The sequence below is a fragment of the Amphibalanus amphitrite genome, unplaced genomic scaffold (assembly GCF_019059575.1).
Source record: "Amphibalanus amphitrite isolate SeventyFive unplaced genomic scaffold, NRLGWU_Aamphi_draft 000084F_arrow, whole genome shotgun sequence".
Lineage (NCBI taxonomy): Eukaryota > Metazoa > Arthropoda > Thecostraca > Balanomorpha > Balanidae > Amphibalanus > Amphibalanus amphitrite.
In genome coordinates this window covers 130613-156898 of record NW_024881580.1, presented here as the reverse complement: position 1 = coordinate 156898, position 26286 = coordinate 130613, and the positions used below count along the sequence as shown (strand labels likewise).

The 26286-nt window shown below is 51.0% G+C and overlaps 1 protein-coding gene across 10 annotated transcripts; it reads left to right on the top strand.

The window, feature by feature from the left end:
- The first annotated feature begins 141 nt into the window (after nt 1-141).
- On the top strand, nt 142-25732 carry LOC122379770 (ubiquitin carboxyl-terminal hydrolase 47-like). 10 transcript variants are annotated; one of them, XM_043362227.1, is made up of 22 exons: nt 142-330; nt 3017-3248; nt 14233-14485; nt 15006-15181; nt 15555-15729; nt 16075-16196; nt 16728-16921; nt 17560-17767; nt 18153-18353; nt 18694-18849; nt 19158-19337; nt 19589-19810; nt 20113-20319; nt 20690-20816; nt 21155-21486; nt 21850-22006; nt 22319-22437; nt 22763-22900; nt 23225-23340; nt 23537-23645; nt 23834-24098; nt 24661-25732. In XM_043362227.1, the coding sequence occupies exons 2-22, from the start codon at nt 3030-3032 to the stop codon at nt 24906-24908; spliced, it is 3924 nt and encodes a 1307-aa protein (XP_043218162.1). In that variant the 5' UTR covers nt 142-330; nt 3017-3029; the 3' UTR covers nt 24909-25732. The 10 variants fall into 10 exon arrangements, with proteins under 10 accessions (XP_043218162.1, XP_043218156.1, XP_043218154.1 ...); XM_043362221.1 differs by having other exon boundaries at nt 21841-22006; XM_043362219.1 differs by lacking the exon at nt 142-330 and adding an exon at nt 884-1176 and having other exon boundaries at nt 21841-22006.
- Nucleotides 25733-26286: the final 554 nt, after the last annotated feature.

Genomic DNA, 26286 nt, shown 5'->3' with positions numbered 1-26286 from the left:
TGTACGGCTGACCTTGCTGGTGTCCCACCTGGCCCATGGCCAGTCTGGACGATCAGACACGACCTCCGGGCCATCCTCCCATCCATCGGCTGCTGCCCCCTGCCGGCGCCGGCCGCCCGCCGGCGACTTGGCACCGACCCCGACTCAGTGTCCCGAAATAGCCTCGGGCGAGGTGCGGGCTGCGTGGGCGCAGGTGGGCCACCGGCCTGGCCTCCTTCTGCCCCGGGCGGCGATCCACGCCGGCCCCCGCTCCGCAGGTCCCGGCTGACACGACCTGACCTGACCCGGCGGGCCTGGACTGGAGCTGACCCCGGCATCCATCGGCGACAGGTGAGAAGATCCTGAGGAGTCTGGCAGGCACCAGTCGGTACACAGGCCGGGACGAGCTGGCTGACCCGTAGGTGGCCGCCGGCCAGTTTGGGGAGCCGGCGCTCGCGGCGGGGCGGCGGTCAGAGCCGCCGGCCGACCCGTGCGTGGTTCCGGGAGCATCGACACCTGACCGGACCGTCACCGTCATCCGTCAGCCAGCCGTCTGTCTCGTTAAGTGGTGGATAGAGCCACAAATAGAGTACGAAATTATGATTTGGCCGGACTTACGCCTCCTCGCTATGTCCCGCTGGCGGGAGGAAAAATGCGGGAGCCTCCCGCATTTTGCAACGAGTAGTTCAAGACCCGTTGTTTCTATGGTGATATGAACTGGTATTCGGTGCAATGTATTATGGCTTATGGCTTATGAAATTCAATGAAATATTGATAAATGACATTTGAAAAAAGTAAAAACGATGGATATTTATTCAATAATCGCACAATACCAATATACTTTAGGGAATGAAGGTATATGCCAGTAACTGTCGATATGGCAGCTACAGTTTGATACGATAGCGGCGCAGATGGCTCCAAAATTTATTATTATCGTAGATAAAAAGTTTGTTGTCGATGATAATGATGTTAGGTGCCGCGGTATGATTAATTAAAGTCAAAGTGTTATTTTTGGCATTACGATCGGTGTCAGAAGCTTCACGAGAAGTTGAATGGCATAAGACGTTCGCTTCTCAATCTTAAGTGGCCTGAATAACGGTGTTTAGTAGGTATGGCAACGGGATGTTTTCCGCTTCATCCCCGCTGATGCGCATTACTTTTGCAATGAGCGTTGAACCCGGTGTAAAAAATATCGAGGTAAATGTCAAGTTTAAGTTCTAAGAAGATTTCAATGATAAATTTTTCATATTTTTACATTATTTGACATTCTGAATCCAAAAATGATACTCATATGTCTCGCGAATAAAAGAAAAAAACAATCAAACCTGACCTACCCCGTGTTCGATGTCTCTCGGACGACGAAGATTCTACGCCGTCCGGCCAATCATGTTCCATAACCGCAGCCGAGCCCCCGCTGACCTTGGACGGGATTGGCCAGACGACGTAGAATCTTCGTCGTCCGAGAGACATCGAACGCGGGGCTAACCTTACCTACTTACCTATAACCTACCAACCTACAACCTACAAACCTACCCTAACCTAACCTAACCTACAAACCTACCTACCTACAACCTAAAACCTACAAACCTACAACCTAACCTAACCTAAAACCTAAAATTTTTGCTGTTTCATATTCGTATCAAAAGCGCCACAGTTGTAGTTAGGACCTAAACTTGACATATACCAAATATCGATAGGTACCTGCCTGTATAAGTGCTGTTCAATGAATTTGGTTTGACTCATTTCATCGGTTAAGTCAGCAGTCGCTTTATGTTCCGCATGTTTTTGTGTTTAAGCGTGAAAATGAATATTTAATTCTCTTTTAGCAAATCATTGGTTGCCAAATGCTTACTTACCTATCTTTTATTATCATGCTACTTTGGTGGCATGGATAATTGCTGTATCTCATCTAGCTTCATAATGATTTACTGGATCAGGATAAAAATGATTAATGTCATAGGATATGACAATTCAATGTTTGAATTATGCTAGTCGCCCTGTCCCTGGTTCAGGTTGTGATGCAATTGATGCATTTAAATAGACATGTGATTGGCATATAATTTTTGGTTCAGTCATCTAATCTACATTTTGCTTTCTTAACAAATTTCCTATTACATTGTTTTGCATCAGCTGTCTGTTGTCACTGTCATGGATAGAAGGTAGGTAGATGGTTAGATACCCTATCAATCAATGCTAATGATAATCAATATCAAGCTACTATAGGAAATAATAAAAATAAATACTTGAATTGATCCACAATTGATAAAGTAATAATCTACAATTGCTACAGTAGATTATTACTAGGTACTTTAGAACAGTAGCTCTTTCATGATTTTTGAATGGTGTTTGCCTGATGGTTTAACTTATAACTAGGGTAAAAAGTCATTGATGTTGATATAGGTATGTGTCAAGTACATATAGAGGGTCACAAAAAGTGGAGGCTTGATGAGCCTAGCTGCTCAACAGTCAGCACCCTAGACCACAAAATTGTATAAACTTTAAAGGAATATCTGAACTCAACTAGCCTGACCACAGTCCAGCTCTAGATTAAAATACATGCTGTATTTAGTGTGAAAAGCTAGTTATCAGTTTATCCTTCTTGAACTGAACATTGGTCAATGGATATGCAACAGCTCCCCCCCCCCCCTGCATGAATTTGGAATAAGCCAAACTGTGTTGGAGTCTGAAAGATCTGTACTTCTTTCTTTGTCTCCCCAACTTCCATTTCCATTGCTGTCCTTACTTTCTCTTTTCTTTTTATCTGTTCCTCTATTCTCCTTTTTCCTCATCCTCTTTTCTTTTCTCTGCTTTCCTCACTCACTCCCCCTGTCTCATCTCTTTTCCTTTCTCTCCGATTTCTATCCATAATTTCTCCTGTTCCCCCTCTATCACTCTCTCCCTATCACCCTCATTCCCACTTCATCCCTCTCTTCCTTTTTCTCCTTTCCTTCTCCTTGTTGTTTCTCTTCTTCCATTTACCCTACTCTCTTTCATTCTTTCTCTCCCTACTTCACATCACCCCATCTTTGCCACACAGATAGTCAGCCACCATGCCTGAGGCGCCGGATCCTGACGATGCGCCGGTCGCGTGGGCGCGCTGCATTGTCCGTGACCTGACCGGGTCGTACGGAGGGCCGACGGGCAAGATGACCATTGACCTGGCCGGCTCGGCGAAGGTGGCCACGCTGGTGGATGAGGTGGCTAAGCAGACCAACATCGCGCCTGACAAGTTCGTCATCTCCCTGCAGCACTGCGCGGGCGGCGAGGAGGTGAGTTCAGCCAGAGAGAAGAATGGGTTTAGTAAGTGTAGATAAGTGATTTTCATTGCCAGAGTAGGGGAAGAGTTGGTAGGCAGACAACTGAACCAGTGACAACTGAACCAGGGACAACTGAACCAGTAAAACTGAACCAGGGACAACTGAACCAGTGACAACTGAACCAGCGACAACTGAACCAGTGACAACTGAACCAGTGACAACTGAACCAGTGACAACTGAACCAGCGACAACTGAACCAGTGACAACTGAACCAGGGACAACTGAACCAGTGATAACTGAACCAGTGACAACTGAACCAGTATGGCAACTGAACCAGTGGACAACTGAACCAGTAGACAACTGAACCAGTGACAACTGAACCAGTGACAACTGAACCAGTGACAACTGAACCAGTGACAACTGAACCAGTGACAACTGAACCAGTGGACAACTGAACCAGTGGACAACTGAACCAGTGGACAACTGAACCAGTAGACAACTGAACCAGTGACAACTGAACCAGTGGACAACTGAACCAGTGGACAACTGAACCAGTGGACAACTGAACCAGTGGACAACTGAACCAGTGGACAACTGAACCAGTGGACAACTGAACCAGTGATGACTGAGCCAACGAACAACTGAACCAGTGATGACTGAACCAGCGAACAACTGAACCAGTGGACAACTGAACCAGTGACGACTGAATCAGAGATCACAACTGAACCAGTGGACAACTGAACCAGTGGACAACTGAACCAGTGGACAACTGAACCAGTATGACAACTGAACCAGTGACAACTGAACCAGTGGACAACTGAACCAGTAGACAACTGAACCAGTGACAACTGAACCAGTGACAACTGAACCAGTGACAACTGAACCAGTGGACAACTGAGCCAGTGGACAGCTGAACCAGAAACAATTCCTAATGTCGTACTGCGCTGTATAGGTATAAGGTAGCGCGTGGCTGGACGGACGGACTGTACCAATCTGCCGGTCTGCCAATTGATCTGTGTCAGTTCTCCGTCTGAGAGCCGTACAATGGCTGACAGGGCTGACAGAGCCTGGTGGTCGCGAACTGACCGTTACGCCCACCTGGGACGCCCGAATAGTTAGCAACGTATAAATATTATTCACTTTGATGGCGTAACTCGGGACAGACAGGGCATGTAACGTGGGCTTGGCAGAGTTCAGCCCGCTTGGGCCCAGAGGAATCTCCGGTATATAAATGGATTGACTGCTCGGGCTTTCATCGGGTTTGCGCCAAGCGTCGCACAGCTAGGGCGTAACTACGGCTGTCCTGAGCTCGCCGAGCGCGCATACCTCCGGCAGAGCATTGGCTTTAGTCGGCGTTTTTGAGTCATACGCCGACTGCCTAAATGCCAGCTGGCTTTAGCCCAAGCGCTAGCCGACTTTCGCCCGACTAAAAATCTCGGGCAAGCCTCACTTCAGCCTGCTTGGGCCCGGAGTAAAATTGCTGGCTGGGCTACTGGTTCAGTTGTGACTGGTTTAATTGTCAATGGTTCAGATGTCTCTGGTTCAGTTGTCACTGGTTCAGTTGTCACTGGTTCAGTTGTCATACTGGTTCAGTTGTCACTGGTTCAGTTGTCACTGGTTCAGTTGTCTACTGGTTCAGTTGTCCACTGGTTCAGTTGTCCACTGGTTCAGTTGTCACTGGTTCAGTTGTCCACTGGTTCAGTTGTCCACTGGTTCAGTTGTCACTGGTTCAGTTGTCACTGGTTCAGTTGTCACTGGTTCAGTTGTCACTGGTTCAGTTGTCTACTGGTTCAGTTGTCTACTGGTTCAGTTGTCCACTGGTTCAGTTGTCCACTGGTTCAGTTGTCACTGGTTCAGTTGTCACTGGTTCAGTTGACACTGGTTCAGTTGTCCCTGGTTCAGTTGTCCCTGGTTCAGTTGTCCCTGGTTCAGTTGTCACTGGTTCAGTTGTCCCTGGTTCAGCTGTCACTGGTTCAGTTGTCACTGGTTCAGTTGTCACTGGTTCAGTTGTCCTGGTTCAGTTGTCACTGGTTCAGTTGTCATGGAACCGAAGAGTTATGTTTTTTAGCACATCTCTTGGCATAATGCATGATAAGCAAGAGTCATCGCGATCGACTATCGGAGTTGTCACGTACTAGTAGAGTCCGTGCCATCGCAATTCATTTGTTGTTGTTAAGCCATGTGATATGCATTATCGTCATTATCTATGCTGGCCGGAAGTGGCTGTGGCCTCCGACTATGTATGCTATCGGTGTCGGAGGCACAGGACAGTCGCACGGATTACCGTTATGTCAAATAACACACACGGCGGATACTGCTGGCCCGCGAACTACTGAAGTGACATTTACATTCATTTCCTTATTTCCATTCGTCATATCAATTCATTATGTCCACTCGTCGTGATATGTTCACGTTTGTCGGTCGGTGGCCTAGTGACGTCATGCGCCGCCGGCGTGACGTCATGGCCGGCACCGACTGACGCGTTGGCAGCGAGCTAGCCGGTTGGGCAGTGCTCTACTCTGGTTAACTTCCCACCCTGTACTACCCCTCGTATGGGGGGGGGGGGGGGTCACTGTTCACTGCAAGTGTCAGCAAGGCCGTTCCGTCGCTCATTACGTTGTAAAAAACACTTTAACTCCCGACGTTTCGCTGTTTACTGCTTAGTCATGACTAAGTCATGACTTAGTCATGACTAGCTTAGTCATGACTAAGCAGTAAACAGCGAAACGTCGGGAGTTAGTGTTTTTTTACAACGTAATGAGCGACGGAACGGCCTTGCTGACACTTGCATTTTTACACATCTGTCAAATAATTATATTAAAGTCACTGTTCACCCTCCTCCCGACCGATGCTATCCATATACCCACCGGGCACCGGTTACGTTGAATGTTAATCAATTGGTGCTGTCGCGACCGGGGGGTACTGTGCGTTTGTTGCCTAGCAACGAAATTGTTGTCATATTTTTGTGCTTAGAAAATTAAGGAAAAGGGGTTTTTTTGGATGAGAAACTGATTGAAACGGGGTCATTATTATAGCTCATTCTGAAACAGTGAAAGTAAATATGCAAAGCCAAGGACGATGCATTCACTGATTAACAAGTGTCAAAGTGACATTCAAGAAAGGTTTATCTTTATGTTTCAACTTATTTCTTAGTTTATTTTCTCTCGTTAGCCGCAATGTGCGACTTTTGGAACGGTGTTTTTCATTTCGATCAAGGAGCGAAGTGGATCAAGCCTGTACCAAAATAAACATTGATTTCGAAAGTGCATTTGCGGCATTAAGTTTCATATTTTTTAACGGCTAACGGTGACAGTTCCAAAATGTTTGCAAAACTCTAAGATGAACTGCACAGCATAAGTTTAAGAGAAGCTGCTCAGATATAAAGTAGCATGATGCAAACCAATGTAGCGTCTGAATTCAAGTTATCAACTTTGATTAAGATACACTGATTTATTTGCACCAATCATGTCAGCATCTGATTTCAAAAGGAAGCGTGGGAGGATGCTGTCAAATCTCACCAGCAGGGATGCGGAGCCGTGGAAATTTCAAACGGCTCCGGCTCCGGCTCCGGCTCCGGAGAAAAAAATCGGCTCCGGCTCCGGCTCCGGCTCCGGGTGAAATGTTATGGCGGCTCCGGCTCCGGCTCCGGCTCCGAGTAAAATGGTCCGGCTCCGGCGGCTCCGGCTCCGGCGGCTCCGGCTCCGACTCAGTACATCCCCTATGCAATCAATTAAATACGGGTGGAAGAAAAATTGGATTGGTTATACGCGTTACCTACTCTTGCCATGACCGGCTCACCGCGTCCCCGCGCAAACCCACCTCGGAGAGAACTGGCAGAACAAAGGACTAGGAAGCGATGGCATTGGAAACGCAGTCGCCGCGAATCGGAGTTCACTGAACCATCGTAAGCTGACATCCATCTCGGCTGCATTGGGGGGTGGGGGTGGGGGTGGGGGGGGGGGAAGAGACGGTGCTGGGAGTCGCAGTCCACTGCACTGGCTTCAAAACAATGGCCGTCACCTGATGACCGGTGCTCATGTTCTGGGGATGCAGTAGACGTGAGGGGGGGGGGGGGGAGGAGCAGACAGGAAGTTGATTGCGTACTGTGGGATACTGGGGATATTCGACTTTTTCAGGCACTTGATGGCCCATGACGTACTATTGGTCTCAAGATAAGGGCCCAGGCGACCTGTAGTTTTGATGCGGTGAATACCCTTACCCTCGCCACAACTCGGGCCGAGTGCACCCCTCCTCCCAGCCAGCGCCACCCCCACTCGCATTGTGGCGAGGGTGAGGGTATTCACCGCATCAAAACTACAGGTCGCCTGGGCACTTATATTGAGACCAATAGTACGATATGTTTTACTGCCTTGTACTGTCAAACCGAACTAAGTCAATTATTTTTTTCCTCTTCAAAAAAATAAAAAGGAGCCGGAGTCGCCCCCTTTTTTGGCGGCTCCGGCTCCGGCTCCGGCTCCGGGCTATATTGTTTCACGGCTCCGGCTCCGGCTCCGGCTCCGGGCAAAATATGCCGGCTCCGGCGGCTCCGGCTCCGGCTCCGGCTCCGCCTCCGCATCCCTGCTCACCAGAGTAAGAAGACGAGCCCTAGTAATGATTGAAAATAGAGGCTCTAGGACGCAGCTGGTCGACATGCTTAAGGAGCTGGACGCTGCACTTGAGTCTTTAGAAGAAGTGAACGAAGAGCTCAAAGAAGCAATAGCAGAAGATGAAGCACTTGTTCAAGAAGCGGTCGATTACATGAAGGTTGCAGAGCAGCAACACGACGAAGCATATCAATGCATACGAGAATATTTGAAATCCAGACAAGGTGAAACACCATCTATAGTGTCGGGCTCAATTCAGTCTCACCAGTCCAGCAGCTCGTTAGCTGCTCGAAGCGCTGACATTGCTTTTCAAGTGAAAGAAAAGGAACGTAAGCTTCTGGAGCGGCGACACCTGAGAGAAAGGGAAGAACAAGAGTTGCGAAGAAAAAATGAGCTTCAAGCCGCTAAAGATGCCGAAGAGTTAGCCAGGCTAGAAGCGCGCCTTACCGCAGCTGCTGAGAGTGAGCTCAGCTGGGACCGCAGAAAGGATTTTGATGGTGAGGCATCCGCAGTTGAAGAGCAAGGAGCTCAAACCGAAGGCGATTCCCCAGCTGAAAAGGAGTCTGAAGATGACAGCCCTGAAGTGCATGTGCCTATTCTGCCGTCCAGCGCCCGTCCTGTGCCAACGCAATCTGAATCTCTGTTCGCAAGAAGTCTCCCAAGAATCACGCTGCCAAACTTCAGTGGTAGTCCGGGAGAGTGGCCAAGATGGTTCGCGCTCTTCCGAACATTGGTGCACGATCAAGCAACCTTAAACTCCACTGAAAAAATGGCGCATCTACAAAACGCAGTAACGGGTCCGGCGCAGCAGCTGATCAGTGGGATGCTCTACGAAGGGACTCTTTATGAAGAAGCGCTGCACGCGCTAGAAAACCGCTTTGGCAGACAAGAGGACATTGTGCAGGCGAAAATGAAGGCTATCTTTGCATGCCCGTCGCCAGCAGATCTAGATCTGCAAGGATTGGAACGGTTTCACTCAGCTGTTCACTCTGCCGTAACAGTTCTTCAGAACCTGAAGTACGAAGGAGACCTTCAAAGCACAGAAAACCTGCGTAGAATAGTGGAGAAGTTGCCGCAAGAAATGAAGCGCGTTTGGAGCGCACACGTCGTTGAAATGGAGCCGGCCCGAGCTACATTGATCAACTTCGACCAGTGGCTCACAACACAAGTGAGGATCTCTCAGAAGCTCACTGCCGTGACAATTCAAGACACTGATCAAGTCAAAAAACGCGCCTGGCAGTCCAGACCAGCAACTGGAGCACAACATCAAAAGACAAAAGAAAAGACACTGGCGACACTGGCTACAAACACTACAGCCTCACTCGATTCTGACACTTGTGTGTGTTGCAGCGGGAAGCATCATTTGAAGGACTGCGAAGCTTTCAGAGCGCGAGACGCCAATGGCCGAGCTGAGCTAGTGTTCAGCTCAGGAATGTGCTTCATCTGCTTAAAGAAAGGCCACATGAGCAGAAATTGTGTCTTTTCTAAGAAGTGTGGAATAGACGGGTGCAGGATGAAACACCACAAGATGCTGCACGGCAGTCACCGTGTAAGGCCTCACGGTGGTGACCAGAGAGTCATAGCCGCAGTAACGGGAAACCGACCAGCAGAGGGAATGACGCTTCTCCAGATAGTTCCCGTTCGAGTGCACGGCCAAGATGGAAGATTTAGAGACACGCTGGCCCTGCTAGATCCAGGATCTCAGACCAGCTTATGCTCGGAAGCAATCATCAGAGATGTGAAGATTTCAGGCGAAGCGCAGTCGCTATGCATCGAAAATGTTGAAGGACGAGGAAGTACCAAGAGGTCTGAAAGGGTCCAGCTGACTCTGAGTCCTTTGTGCGAAGGTCAAGATGTTGACCGCAAGATCCTTGTTCCTGAAGCGTTCTCTGTGCCGCGAGTAAACGTCCGAGCACAGCACATTCCTAAACGATTGAAAGATGACTGGAAGCATCTACAAGGCATAAACATACCTGACTGCTCACAGGGAACAGTGGAGGTGCTTCTAGGCGCTAATGTCCTTGAAGCCGTTCTTCAACGCGAAGCCAAAGTTGGACGAGCAGGAGAACCGGTGGCGGTGCGCACGGCATTTGGCTGGACGTTGACCGGCACGATCGCTGGTTTCGTCCCACCTCAAACCAGAGAGGTGATGTTCATCCACCGTGCGGACACAGAAGACAGGCATCTCGGAGAGTGTGTCGAAGAGTGGTGGAAGACTGATTCATTTGGCACGAAAGTTGAGCTCAAAGGGGAAGCTTCAGCAGAAGACCTGCGGGCATTGCGTCTCCTAGATACATCAGTGAAGAAATGCGGAGACCGATACGAAGCAGGACTTCTTTGGAAAGGCAAAGATCAGAGAATGCCTCACAACAGAGCATCAGCCATGAGAAGACTTCAGAGCCTTGAGAAAGGCTTGTTACGTAACCCGGAAAAGGCTAAGGCGTATGAAGCCGAGCTCCAAGCTTATGTTGAAGCGGGGCACGCACGCAAGCTGTCTCAAGAAGAAGCCGATCAGCGTTTGAAAAGGCGCTGGCTTCTACCACATCACGCGGTAGTAAACCCCAATAAACCCAAGCTGAGGGTAGTCTTTGATGCTGCAGCGACACACCTGGGAGTGTCCCTGAACAGTGAGCTGATGAAGGGACCGGACATGCTGCAGAATCTGGTTGGAATTTTGCTCCGCTTCAGAGAGGAACAGACTGCCATGGTAGCAGACATCAAGAAGATGTTCCACCAGATCAGGATTCGCCAGGAAGACCAGCCAGCATTAAGTTTCTGGTGGCGAAACCTTGACACCACACGACAGCCTGATATGTACCAAATGCAAGTAGCAATATTTGGCGCGAAGTGCAGCCCAGCGATCGCAAATTTTGTACTACAGAGAGCGGCAGAAGACGGCTGCACTGGCACAGAAGAGTCCACAGCAGCCAAGAAAGCGGTTCAGACCAGCTTTTACATGGATGACTTCGTCAAGTCAGAATGTTCCAGTGAAGCTGCACTCAATATGAAAAGAGAAGTCTCCAGCATCCTCGCCAAAGGAGGGTTTTGCCTCACGAAGTGGATGAGCAATGAGGAGAGGGTGCTGGCTGAAGTCCCGGTTGATGAAAGAGCTGTCTTGAAGATAGACTCGTCGGGCAAGTCGTACTGCAGCGTTTTAGGATGCAAATGGACCCCGCAGGACGACTACCTGGCCGTCAAGTGTAGCGTAGTCGCGGTGCCGCCGACGAAGAGAGGAATCCTGAAGCAAGTCGCGTCTATGTTTGATCCTTTAGGGATCGTGGCGCCCTACACACTAGTGGCGAAGAAACTGATCCAGAGTCTCTGGGAAAGAAAGCTAGGCTGGGATGAAGGAATCACAGGAGAAACCCTACATATCTGGAGACGCTGGCAAGAAGAGCTTCAGCATGTTGAGGACGCATGTGTTCCACGGTGGTATGGCGCGCCGGAACAAGAAGTTGACGCTCAGTACGAGCTGCACATGTTCAGCGACGCCTCCGAATTAGCGTTCGGTACCGTAGCATACATCAGAGTATTGTCCAGCGGCTACTATCACAGTCGCTTTGTGATGGCTCGCACTAGGCTCGCACCTCTGCGACAGCTGTCGATAGTCCGACTTGAGCTGCAAGGTGCCGTCATGTCAACAAGAGTAGCCAGTCTTATCAAAAGGGAAATGAACTACAACTTCAAGCGAATCGTCTTCTGGACAGACAGTCAAGTGGTGCTGCAGTTTTTGAAGAACGAAAGTCGGCGATACCACACATTTGTGGCGAATCGTGTATCTGAGATTCACGACACGACAAGCCCAGATCAGTGGCGCTTCGTGCCAGGCTCAGAAAATCCGGCAGATCTCTGCTCAAGAGGAAAGTCTCTGTCAGAGTTGAAAAACCAGCAAGAGTGGTGGCTAGACCCAGCGTTTCTAGAAAGCAAAGAAGAGCACTGGCCACCACAAGAAGACGTAGGAGACATCAGTCCAGACTGTGTAGAAGTCAAGAGGTCAGCAGCCATCTGTGCGACAAGTCATGCTAGTTCACCAAAAGAAGAGATCACTTCTCTACTGTCCCAGCTCATAGACCCGGCGCGGCTCTCTTCATGGACTCGTTACAGACGCATTGTCGCATGGATAAGGCGATTCATCAGCAACGTGAAGAGCAAGGTTGCTGGCACAGAAGTCATTGATGGTCCACTACGCAGCGCAGAAATTGATGCGGCTGAAATCAGCATAATAAAGGACGATCAAGAAACCTGCATGAAACAAGCTAGTCTCGACCACCTGTCTCCATTCCGAGATCAACACGGCCTCATGAGAGTTGGTGGGCGCCTGAGCAAGACTTCGTTAGACGAGTACACGAAACACCCCGTCATTCTTGACGCCAAGAGTGAGATCACCAGACTGGTCATTGTCGATGCACATCAGCGAGTCATGCATTGGGGATTGGAAAGAACACTTTGTGAGCTGAGATCGAAGTACTGGGTGCAACGGATGCGGTCAGCTGTGAAGAAGCACCTGTGGAAGTGTGCATTCTGCCGTAACCGCCGCGCCTCGCCTCAGCCACCCAGGATGGCAGACTTGCCAGAGGCCCGTCTAGACATGAGACGTCCGTTCAGCACAGTCGGACTCGACTTTTTCGGACCTCTGACGGTGAAGAAGTTTCGAAAGACAGAAAAGAGATATGTGCTGCTGATCACATGTCTCGCCACTCGGGCCATCCTTTTGGAGCTAGCTGCTTTGATGGACACCAGTAGCTTCATCATGGCACTGCGCCGCTTTATCGCACGAAGAGGTAGACCTCGAACTATCTACTCGGACAATGGCACTAATCTAGTCGGAGGCGAAAGAGAACTGCGAGAAGCCATCGAACATTGGAATCAGGCACAGATATCCGATGCTTTGAGTCAGAGAAACATCCAGTGGGTGTTCATCCCGCCAGCCGCCCCGCATATGGGCGGTGCATGGGAGCGTCTGATCGCCTCGGTGAAGCGCTCCCTCAAAGTGGTTCTAGGAAACAAATGCGTCTCGGAGGACGTTCTTCAGACGACCCTAGCGGAGGTCGAATTCATGATCAACGGCCGTCCTCTGACCTACATTAGCAGTGATCCTCAAGACCCCGAACCTCTTACGCCCAACCACTTCTTGTTGGGCTCATCTGATGGAAGAGAAGGACTACCGCCAGGGGTATTCAATGATGCTGATGCTGATGTTGTTGGACGGAGGAGATGGCAACAAGTACAGATCCTCGCTGAACATCTGTGGAAAAGGTGGCTCAAGGAGTACCTTCCTACGCTGACAAACAGACAGAAATGGAAGACAGAGAAGAAGAATCTGCAGATAGACGACGTAGTTTTGGTCGTCAACAGTCAGAGTCCTAGAGGATACTGGGAATTGGGACGCATCACAAGAGTCTACCCAGGCTCTGACGGAGGAGTCAGATCAGCGGAAGTGAAGACAAAGAGTGGGACGTATGTTCGCCCGACAACGAAGTTGTGTCTCTTGGAGAGTCTCAACTAAGCCTCTAAATCGGAATCATCGGAGAATCCGTGCGACGGGGTGCACGGCCAACTGGCCCAATATGTGATGCTCATGTGAGACGAACCGTGAAAGTAATGTTGATCTTGATGGATGGGGTACGTTCTGTGTTCGAAGACATTGATAATGATCCGCGTGGCTAGCACCCACATTTGTGACCTGCGTAAGGTCAACGCGAGCCGTGACAGAATCGGCATGGGCCGTTAGTGCTCAGAGCTGACACGGTGTGGTCGTTAAGTGCAGAGTGAAAGACACCGAGGGGTGTCAGGAACGTGTGGCCTGTATCGCGAGTGACATGTTTCGTGTTCCCCCTTGTGAACACTGGTGGGGGAGGATGTCGCGACCGGGGGGTACTGTGCGTTTGTTGCCTAGCAACGAAATTGTTGTCATATTTTTGTGCTTAGAAAATTAAGGAAAAGGGGTTTTTTTGGATGAGAAACTGATTGAAACGGGGTCATTATTATAGCTCATTCTGAAACAGTGAAAGTAAATATGCAAAGCCAAGGACGATGCATTCACTGATTAACAAGTGTCAAAGTGACATTCAAGAAAGGTTTATCTTTATGTTTCAACTTATTTCTTAGTTTATTTTCTCTCGTTAGCCGCAATGTGCGACTTTTGGAACGGTGTTTTTCATTTCGATCAAGGAGCGAAGTGGATCAAGCCTGTACCAAAATAAACATTGATTTCGAAAGTGCATTTGCGGCATTAAGTTTCATATTTTTTAACGGCTAACGGTGACAGGTGCCATGAGCTTTCGGCCTACGCGGTTCACCTCGAGACCTCTGTGATCTTTGAACCGTCTCCCGACATTGTAGTAAGATCATTGAATTGCACTTCTTTTTTAACGGATCGCACTTATTTCTAGCTGATTCTGAACGACTACCTGAACCGCTCACTGGTCGAGGTTGGCCTCGAGACGGGCGCTCAGTCGCGTAACAACCTCTTCATCACGGAAGCCAAGCCGCGCCGAAAGCAGCGCTCGGGCGCGGGTCTGGAGAGTGGCGATCACGCTGGCCGCACCTCGCCCGTGGCAGCCTCCTCGGGCGGAGCGGAGGGCGGCTCAGACTCGGCGCCGGCCTACACCTACGCCAGCGGACTGATCAAGAGCAACGAGACAGGTGGGCGCGCGCTCTGACAGGCGGACAAGAGGGGAGGGGAGGAACGTAGAGGTAGACAGATTTGAGGAGGAGGGGGAGGCCGAGAGGAGATGGTGTATTATGAGATAGGACTTTTGGGTGGTGGAAACTGGAAACATAATGCAGCTGTTTGACTGTACGAGTACATTATTAAAATTGTTTTAGGGACGTGAAGCGAAATTAACTGTCATTTTCAAATAATCGCAAGCACACCTCACTCTCCGATTTTAGATATTGATTTGGTGATGGATTTTGTACGTCTTTGTAGATTATGATCAGCGAGATCACTTTGTTTCTGAACTTTGAGTACCGCGACCGTTGCATTTTCAGTTTCGTTTGTTTACTTGTTCTCTCGATACGTGTCTTGATGATAGCATCACCTTCGCTTCTTTCCCGAGTTGTTTATTTGATCTGTCGTCTGGACCGGCACATTTCCGTGTCCTTCGCGCCCCTCCCCCTGCCCGATCACATCACGTGACCTATTGTCCGACCCATCCGCCAGGTCACGTGGGTTTGGTGAACCAGGCCATGACGTGCTACCTGAACTCGCTGCTGCAAACGCTGTTCATGACACCCGAGTTCAGGAACGCCATGTACAGCTGGGAGTACGAGGGCACACGGGAGGACTCGGCCAAGTCGATTCCCTATCAGCTGCAGAAGCTGTTCGTCAACATGCAGGTAAATGTTTGCTGCAGGACATATAGTAAGGATGCCACGATTGGACGGCTGAGCGCCAATTGAAATACAGAAAGGATTTAGTAAGGTGAGGAACAAGTGGGATTATTTTGTCGTTGCGCTCTTGACTCTCGAAAATACAAATTTACTCCGGAATAAAGAATGCTGAATGGGTTGGCTAGAAAGCAGGGTACCACTCGCTCACATGAATCTCGCTGCGAATTATGCGGTACCTCCATCAGTCCAGCGTGTCACTCTGACCCTCCCCCTCCCCTCCCCGCTTCTCAGACCACGGAGCGTCTGGCGGTGGAGACCACCGAGTATATCTCACCCCTCTCACTTACCTCCCTCCCTCTCCCCGCTCTCCCTCTGGCAGACCACGGAGCGTCTGGCGGTGGAGACCACCGAGCTGACCTACTCCTTCGGCTGGGACAGCAGCGAGGCCTGGCAGCAGCACGACATTCAGGAGCTCTGCAGGGTCATGTTCGACGCACTCGAGGTCACCTTCAAGGACACCGAGCAGCACGACCTCATCTCGCGACTGTACGAAGGTCAGTGACCTGAGTGCATCAACGGTGGCGCCTCGATCATGGATGGGTTTGGAAAGTGGCGGAGCCAGTGTAGGCAGAAAAATGTCTGACTGTGTATAGAAGTCGCAGCAGATGATCAAAGCCGAAGAGCTGTGGATAAAGTGAAAATCTAATTGGTCTGCTTTTCCGACCAAGGCGTTCCGCGAAAAACCTTGCACTCGTCGCGCCCAGAAGCCTTGCAGTTCCGATGATAGCATTCCTTCAAACTGACAAGTTCTAGGTTTCCGAACACCATCTGCTGCTGCAGTTGCCCTCTGCATTGTCCCACGCATGTTCAACTAACCCTCCGTCTCTGCCGACTGACAGGCAAGATGATCGACTACGTCAAGTGTCTGGAGTGTGGCACGGAAAAGGACCGGGAGGACACCTACCTGGACATTCCGCTGCCGATCCGGCTGTTCGGCGCCACCACGGCCTTCGGTAGTGTGGTAAGCATGAAAACATGCTTCGGTCTTACCACTATAATCGGTAGTTTTGCGGTGAGAACGATAATGTTCGGCACCACTGCCGTCATTCTGTAGCTTGATGAGTACGGCATTGTTCGGCGTTACCACCACCAGTTTGGTTTTGTGGTTAGTACAGCATTGCTGTGCCTTCACCGGCCACCGTTACACCATCGAAATGTTCAACAGTCGGTAGACTAGACTGTCGTCGGCTGGCTGGCCGGGAGACACGGTCTAAACTGACGCGTTTTCCGGGGTGGCGCTGGCCAAAAGGGTCAGCTGTGGGGTCAGCGGACGGCGATGTCAGATGCTCAGACGTCTGACATTGGCGGTCGGTTCAGTGACAGTGAGACGCTGGCAGCTCCGTTTGTTAGATAAAACCTTTCAGCTTAATTATTGTTATTTTGCGGCTTGCGGAGATGAAGCACTTCTCACCATTTCAACCAAAGTGTAGTATTCCCGTCACAAATTTTTCTGCGTATTTTTTTGCGAGGCATTAACGAAGCTCTTTCGCAGGAGGAGGCACTACGCGGATTTGTGAAACCCGAAACTCTCGATGGAAACAACCAGTACCACTGCGACAATTGTGGACGCAAGTGCGACGCTCACAAGGGACTCAAGTTCAAGACGTTTCCGTATCTGCTGACGCTGCATCTCAAACGGTTCGACTTTGACTACCAGACGTTGCACCGCATCAAATTGAACGACAGGTAAGCCGTCTTCTCGTAGGACGTCTTGAGCGCTCTGTGCTAATGTGTAAGTCAATGTTTGCTCACACTGATTGGAATACCAATTCATCCAAGCTGTTGAGCGGTTGCACAACCGGATATGCTTGCTGTGGCTGAGCTGTCAGTCACTGTCAGTGGCCAGTGCTGTCGTGCTGATGCATCTATTCCCGTTCCGTGGTCCGTCGCCCTCAGCTGACAGTGAGCCGACTATTCCCTGCGTCTGCCCGTCTGTCCGTCCGCCCGGCCTTAGCTCGCTGGTGCGTGTTTGGATTGGCGGCGTTTCTATGCCGTGGCCGTGTTTTACCCGATCACTCGTCGCCCGTGTGGCAATCCGAGATCGGACTCTCCGGCTGGCCCAGTTACGGCTCGCTCACTTCCTTCTTATCTCTCCTACCCTCCCTCCTACTCTTCGTCTCCTCTTCCGCCGTCCATTAGCCATTTTCATCCCACCTGCCGCCCCGCTGCTTTTAATTTATCCTTCGACCGGGCCCCCCCCCCCGTCTCTAACTTCTTAACCAGTCTACCCTACCTGTTTGTGCCAGCATTGTCTCGTCCTTTTCTGATATTCACTCGTTCCCACTTTAGGAGGATGGCTTCTAACCCCTCGCCGTTTCCCCCAGGGTATCGTTCCCGGAGATTCTGAACCTGAACGACTTTGTGTCGGACGTCGCCGGCTGCGCGCACCCAGCCACCGACGGCGGTGACGGCGCTAGGAGCGACGATACGTCGACCACCGACAGTGGTACTGTGCTGGACGACGAGGCTGCCCACCCGGCCGCCGCCTCCGCCGCTGCGACGCATAATATGACAGACGGCGACCCCGGACAGGTCAGAAGTGAACAGCTTAGATTTGGAGGGTGGGGATAGGGTGGGGGGTGGGGGTTAACTGTTCATATGCACGAGTAAGTTAAATTTATAACAGTGATACCGTGGAATTCTCTTAAATACAATCGTTATTATCGTGATTGTAACTATTATTTCCCCGTAATTGATGTTTGCATAATCATCCAGCTCATCGTTGAGCTAAATTTTTGATAAGATTTTAGGCTTACAATGTGCACAGTCACACCAGATGAGTTCGGTGAAACGAGATCCATCATGATCAGGTACCCAGCTGATTCAACTCATCCCATATTCTCCTTTGCTTGCCTCTTGCTGACTACCGGTCGTGCAGCGTACTGACACCTTCCCGTACCTTCCTTTTACCTCTCAGGAGGACGAGGGGATCGACTGCTCCACAGACAGCGAGACCCGCGCCAACAACTGGCGTAACGCCGTGCGGGGTCCGTACGAGTACGAGCTCTTCTCCATAATGATCCACGCCGGCAGCGCCTCAGGAGGCCACTACTACGCCTACATCAAGGACTTTGCCAAACAGGAGTGGTTCTGCTTTAACGACCAGTCCGTCTCGCCGGTTAGTAAGAGGATGCGACTGGAAAGAGTGGGGGTGGAGCGAGTGAAATTTGTCTAACGTAAAATGACAATGTAACTTTTTTAAGTTCGTCGGACCTTATTCACTCTGGCCCGGCTGTCACATTATGCCAGTATGCGGTTTGTGCTCGGTGCTCGCTATGTACTCTTGGTCACCGCTAGGCTATGTGTCTGACCTGCGATCTTTGCAGGATTATATTCGCTGCTGATTTTTTTCTGACTTACTTGGCTCACCTGTGCTGTGACTGGACGGCCCAGAATATCCGCCTAAGACCCCTATAATCTGCCTTCTCGTCTGACCTCTGCTCTTGACCTTTTGCCAGGTGACGCAGGACGACATCCGTCGGACGTACGGCGGCGGCACTCGGACCAGCAGCTACTCCTCCAGCACCAACGCCTACATGTTGATGTACCGGCGCATCGACAGGGAGCGCAACAAGCTGCCCCTCACCAAGGACCACTTCCCCGAGGGCATTCAGGTGGGCGACGCGGGGAACCGCGGAAGCAGGAAGATTGGAAAAGGCGAAGGCACGTCCTATCGGGGAACGAGAGAGCTGTTTTACTAAGGAGACCTTTGACAGCTCACGTGCTGTCATTGTGTTTTGACATCCTCTTGCTAGCGCTGTATATAAGATAGAATAAATGTAATGACGGTGTAGGTAAACATTCGTCGCTTGAATGCATGAATCATGAACGGAACGTTAAGTGTTTCTGTAATGATATTCAGTGCCAGTGGTTGATCCCTACTGTGCAAGTTGTAAATGGTCCCGGGATTCGTGTCCGACAGAAACTGCTGGTGCGCATGCGCGAGGGCGAGGACGAGGAGCGCGCCAACAAAGAGCGCGAGCGCAGCATGTGCAAGCTGACGCTGTTCGGCGTGCACCCGGTGCTGAAGACCACCGTCAGCAACGCCTTCCACGTGCACAAGGACATGTCGCTCGAGGAAGCCACCGAACTGGGATGGAAGGTACGGTGATCGCCGTCGACTCTTGGCAAAGCCTTTCCTTGGACTGTTTAAGCCTTAGCCATACGGGCAGTCAATGTGTGATTTGAATTAGCTTGGTGTCTTGGCATTGCTAGCACTACGTTTTAGTCAGTGCTACGTATTCCTTTATTTGTCCAATGATCCAGTCTAACTACAAGAGCCTCCTTGACTTCAATCTCCTGCCATCTCAGCCCCTTGCCGAGGTTTAACATCTCTCCCTCTCACCTTCCCAGATGCTGGAGTTTGACAAGCACGTGCCGCTCTCCCGCTGTCGTTTGGTGCGTTACGACGAGCTGAACGACGCCATTGAGGAGAGCCTGGAGCAGCACGCCGGCCACACGATGGAGGAGGTGCTGGGCGGCGTGCGTTCCACCTACAAACTGGACTTGATGCTCGAGTGGAGAGCCGAGGACGCCCAGTTCGAGGTGTACTCGGCCGGCGATACTACACTGCAGGTGAGAATGTGTGGGTTGGGGCTGGGAGGGGAAGCCGGGAGGGGATGATACGAAGGAGGGCAGCCTGTGCAGTCTCCGTGATGGTAGCGGAAAATAGTTCTTGAAACAGTCGAGTTTAGATGGACCAGGGTGTCATCTTGCGAAGACGGCAAAAAAAAAAAATCCAGGCAACCGCCTCAGGTACGCAAGCTAACATGACGCTCTACTTGAAAGGATATGTTGGTTTAGAACACGCATGATGTGTCCATGATTAGAAAAGGCTCCTCCCATGTACCCTAACCTAACTGTCCTCCGCCGGGCAGGTGCTGCGCGTGTCGGTGTCCGACGGCCGGGTGTCGGGCCCCACGCCGCTCCGGGTCTCGCTCTCCCAGTCGGTCACCGAGCTGCGGCAGGCGCTGGGTCTGTCCGACTCGGGCCGTCTCTGTCTGGCGCGGTACTGCGGCGAACTGAGACCGCTGCTGCATCCCGAGAGGTCGCTGAAACTGGAGGGGTTCCACCGAAACAGCAGGGTGAGTCAACCGCGGCAACACCCGGGGTGGTCGCTCAAACTGGAGGGGTTCCACCGAAACAGCAGGGTGAGTCCACCTCAAATCACAATACCTCAGAGCGGTCACTGAACTAGGGTAGGGGATTTCACCGTGAGAGCAGGGTGAGCCCCGCTGTCGCAACGACGGTAGAAAGTCGTGTGACATGAAACGATGGGTCGTGTTTTCTGAATAGTTGTGAAATTCAGCGTGGCTCTTAGTATGCTTTGGCGTCGTGTTTGTACGAATTCATCGCAGCTATCTGACGGCCCATGATTCTGCAGCTGTTTACGTTCATGTGCCTGTCGATGTCTCATCGCGACCACAGCTTTACTGAAAGAATCGTGGCCTCCAGGTATTTGTTGCTGAGGACGACGCGGACGACCTGGATCAGCCGTTCACGTCATCTGGGTTTTTCCGCGTGTGTGACCGGCACGAGCACACCATCAGTCTGCAAGTGATCGTGCCAAACACCGATCAGGGTGAGTGGAAGGCGCCTCATGGCTGCGAGCACCCATGGGTGCCGGTGGTCAGTGCATGTTCATGCAGTTAACGGCTGCGTCGTCTTGTTTGAATGATATGATAAGCATTTAATGTGTCAAGCGGGACCGCGGCCGACCGGTGTCAGATTTAACCGTGGGGTTGTTGAGCTGTTGACAGTATAGGTAAATATAATGCATTGTTGCGCCATGCTGCAACAGACTCCGTTAATTACCATGATAAGCCGATCATGAAGTTCGGTCTTAGTCATATGACGCCATCCGTGTATTTTCATACTGCAACAGTCATCACGTCTCTGCCTCCCCTCCTACTCTCACAGAGACACTGGACCGTCTGGCGATCCCGTCCCTGGACCAGATGTCCATCTCGGCCGCGCTGGCCGCCGCTGCCGCTCCCTCCGGCGGCGCCGCTCCCCCGGAGCAGGCCGACTCCCCTCCGGTCAGCCCAGAGCCGACCGGCGGGGACGAGCTGTTGGGCGGCGGCAGCTCCGACCAGAGCGCCTCAGAGGACAGCAGTGTCACGGACAGCGAGCGGACTCTGATCGGTGGGGAACAGCCGACCGGCGCCGGCGGCGGCGGGTCACTACCGGCCACACCGAGCAACTCTCCGGCCGGATCAGACTACCAGAGCATGCTGTCGCCGCAGGAGGAGGTCGGTGCACGGCGGAGGGAGAGCTGGGGTTTGACTCTTGACGAGCGGGATTGGGAAGGGATTGAACACGGCTTACAGGGGGTCTGTGCTTTCATTGCAGCTTTATATCACTTGTTTTTTCCTGCTGAATATGAAGATCACGCTTTATGTAAATTATATTGGTAATTAAAATATGAACGTTCTTGAAGATTTAGATGTCGGCTCGTATCACACATTAGTTCAAAACTTGCGAGCGTTGCACAGAAAACAAATTTGCCAGCAACGCTTAGGCCTGTAATTCAAAGACCCCTCAGCGTCTCTGTCGTTGCCACTTCCCTCCCCGCCAGCACCCTTCACGCAGCCCCTCCCCGGCAGGGCTACAAGGGCGTGGAGGGCGGCGATGACGACCCCAGTGACGCGCCGTACGCCGCCGCTGCCGACGATGACGCCCCCGCCGCCGCCGCCGCCGCCGCCGTCGGCCAGCCGCCCATCAGACGCTACTTCGTCGTCGAGAAGTCGGCACCGCATGAGAACGGGCTCCGTGAGTGTCCGAGGGTGCCGGGAAACTGTAACGGGGATGGCGGCTGGTGTGGTTAGGGTTACTTAGTGGGGTAGGGTGTTATTGAAGATGTAGATTGATCGGTAGATACTGGGTCGGCACCTACAGAAAACTTTGTGGAATGATTTCAATTAATCATTAAGCAAAAATTGATAAACATGGCGAGGCAAAATCGTATCTTAGCATCCCTTGGTATGTATAGTTTTACGAAGCTGTATCTTCATACGAGCTCCGTTATAGATCGTTCATCGCTTTTGACGTCCATTTTTAACGCCCGCCTTTCTTTCCACGCAGTGTGGGACGTCCGCCTGGACAATCGTATCACGCTGGGCGGCTTCAAGAAGGAGATCGAGACCCTCATCAACGTGCACAGAGACTACTTCAAAATACTCAAAATATACACCAGCAACCAGGTGGGTCACGGCTTCCAACCATTTGCGAACCCCAGGCAAATAATGGTTCGAACACAGCTTTTCAATCCTCGGTGCCGATCACCAGTGAAGCCTATAAGTGACATCCTTGATAAATAAACAGCATCTATTTATACCAACTTTGTTTCGATTGGCACTGCATCCATATTCTCTTTCTTTCGGCGGTTCGGCGATTGTTTTCTCTCAATTGTCACTTTCTGGCGGTTTTGTCCCTGTTTTGTAAGCGCTGTTTGTTGGAAATGCACTGCTCTCTTACCGTCGGAATCGTCCCGTCTGTGTTGCCACTGACACCCCCTTCCCTCGGCAGGAGTTTGAGTGCACGCGTCTGGACGATCAGCTGATGACGCACGGCGACAATGTGACGTTTGTGGCGCGGCTGTCGCGCCGGCTGAGGGACGGGGAAGTCCGCGGAAAGGTCTACAAACTGGAACCCAACGCCACGGAGGTAAACGAACAGTAAAACATGCGAGCCCTATGGCCGCAACGGCTACGGTCAGATGGGTGGGCCTCCTCGCACGCAGTGCAACTTTCCTATCCAAATTGGATGCAAATATGTTGAGGTCTTGACGCAGCCAATCTTGTTTTCTCATTGTTGAAGTAGCTCGTGAGGAAAATGGATAAATGTATTCCAACTCTCCTGTGGCCATCGATAAATGCTCGCAACGGGTATGACCTGCGAACGAGCTTACTACATGCAGTGAGTGTAGATGGAGTCGATGCCTTATATTTACTACAATTGCATACCAAATGCTGTTTCATGTCCCCACAGCCCAGTAAGTTCCTGTTCGAGTGGATTCTGCGGAAGGGAATGACCATCGCGCAGGCCAAACGGGAAATTCTCGCCGAACAAAAGTCACGACTCGGCGTCGATATTCCCATGAACAGGTAAGACATGACGCCGTTATATTATTTCGTCATTTGCACTTTTTGACTGATATCAGTTTCCTGTTTCTATTTTACGTTAAATGCTAAGCATATTTTGTTTGATCGACGACGAATTATCCCTTGACGATGACTTGATACTGAGTATCAGCGACACTTAGGTAGCTGGTGACTCAAGACAATGATTTGTTTTTTACAGGTGTCGGTTAAGGAAGAAGAGTTGGAAGAATCCGGGCAAGATCTACTTGGACACATACAAGTTCAACGATCAAGTGCCCCTCTATCCCAACTGGGAAATCTTCCTCCAGGTAAGGACATCGCTTTGTAATTCGCATGAACTTCTTAAGATATATAATCAAGGATAGGTTTTCGTCTTCCCAGGGCGTTGTTCCATGTAATACTTCTGATTTCTGAGAGGACTCAGTGCCGTAACGGAAATCGAGTGTCGGCGCCTCGTTAGCTCATTATGACCTGTTCCTTTCGTCGACCCCACCAGGAGCTACCCTCGGCCGAGGAGGTGGAGGGTGACGGTCAGCTGTCACTCTTCTGCCGCCGCTTCCACCCGGGCACCTACACGCTGGACGACCTGCACGAGGTGACGCTGCCGACGTCCACGCCGGAGGCGCTGCTGGCCGCGCTCAGTCGCCACTCCGGGGTGCCGGCCGACAACATTCGGCTGGCCAAGCCGCCCGGCAGCTTCCCCAACGACTTCAACGCGCTGCTGGCGCCCACGGAGCTCGACTGGCTGGCTAACGTCACCGGTAAGAAGAGGGAGGATTTCAGGAGGGCGAGAGTGGGAGGAGTTGATCTGGGAATGAGCTGATGGGAGGAGTTGAAATATTCCGTCGAAATGCCCAAATAAAATGTTTTTTTTATTTTATTTTTATTTTTTTTATTTTATTATATTTATATATATATATATATATATATATATATATATATATATATATATATATATATATATATATATATATATATATATATATATATATATATATATATATATATATATATATATATATATATATATATATATATATATATATATATATATATATATATATATATATTATATATTTTTTTGTTTTATATATTTATATATTTTTTTATTTTTTTATTTATTTAAATTATTTTTAATAACGGCATACCGAGGCTTCGATCATAATGTGCAAGGTAATGTCGACTGCTACCTACATTCGGATTCCCGTTTCGTGTTTTATCTGGTTTAACTTACGACTAATGGTTAGTTCATGAATAACCGCCGCGCTGTTAGCTTATAGACCGACAGTGCCGGTGTCATTAACGCTTCTCCTTTATCCCCAGCGCTGGACACATGGCCGCTCAATATCCTCGAGGACGGTCACGTGCTCTACTACAAGGACGACGCTGAGCCACTGGCCGAGCTCAGCGACCAGCAGCGACGGGAGATCAGCACGCGCGAGACGGCCCGTCTCCAGGCGCGCTCTGCTCTCAGTTCCTCCATCAGCTCCACCTCATCGTCGGCGACGGCGCCGCGACGCGAGCGCGGCCTCAAGATCCACGTAGACATCCAGCCGGCGGCCGGGGACTAGGCGGTCCGGCCGTGCCGGGGACGAGCCGGCCGCGGTGGCGCCGTGTCTGCCGACGCCGCCGGTCCCTCTGCCTTAGTGTGGGTACAAACACCGTGCGCGCACGCTGCCGAGGCTGTGAGAGCGCCGCCGCGCCCGGCGCCAGACGACGCACCGGTGTGTGCGCCGGCGTCGGATCAACAAATCAGGATACCGGGCGGCGGTGAGCGGCTGCGGGCGCAGCGGAATCGGACGGTGAAGATAACAGTGTGATTAGTGCTCATAACGCTCGGTGACGCCGCTCCGAACAGTCGGCGATATTTGTGACAGAGACTGCGGGCAATCACCGGCGCCCAGTGCCGCGGCTCCGCGCTGTGAGTCGCAGCTGTGAGACCCGCGCCGCGGCTGTGTTGATAAACCCTAACGGACGGCTGTCCACTGCGGCGGTCCGTTGTCAATGTGGGGCCGCCGGTGCTCGTTCAATGTCTGCAATACCACGTCAGTGGTCTCTGGGTCCGACAGACGTCTCTGCGACCCGAGCTCTCTATATCAAGTTATTTAAATGTTAGGGTAATTATGTGGTCCACGTTGGTTCTGATTCTGCGCGTTCCTTTCGTTGCATTCGGCGCCTGTGCGTTTAGTTTTATACAAGATGCTAACCCGCGGCCCAAAGGCTTGCCGGCAGCATTTTTTATTCGGCGACGTTTGCTCTTGGCCTAACGATTGCATTTCTTGTCTAGGTTGCTCGCTTGATCACAAGCCGAGTGCTCGCCGTTGTAACGCCAAAGAAAGGAAGCGTTAACATGCCCTGCGTTCGACTTCTGTTAATATATCGGTTGACTGATCGATGATAGTTGTTTTCATCCGTATGATTTAAAAACATCCGAAACTCTGGTTAAATATGCCCCCTCTGGATAAAGTGATGTTTTCAGACAATTAAGAGGGCCTCTTTCAGGCATATTCTCCAAGAGCGGTGAATGAGCTCTGAATCTTTAGACGGGCAAGATTAGGGTCATGACGAGGTCATAAGCGCTGTAATGCCACGACGCAACCGTCAAAGATAAATTGAAACGTCCGTCCTCGCCATCCTAGGGACATACCCATGCGCGTCCCCCTCACGCTACCCTTTCGGGGCTGGCGGTCATCCCGTACGACGACCGGCGCGGTGGTTGAAGTCGGGCCCACTCCAGGGCCCATTAAATTCCTCTCCGAGGTGACGGTTTGGGAGGCGGGCGGACTGTGCTAACGGGGCATTCCGGTCAAACTGCACCGGGACGGTCTCGTCTCCGTGGATCACTGCCGGCGTTCCATACAGCCCAATTCCACCCTATCCCATTATTTTATAGCTCTGAGGCCTCTTGCACCAAAATCCTCTTGCACCAATGCTTGGATTATTTTGCAT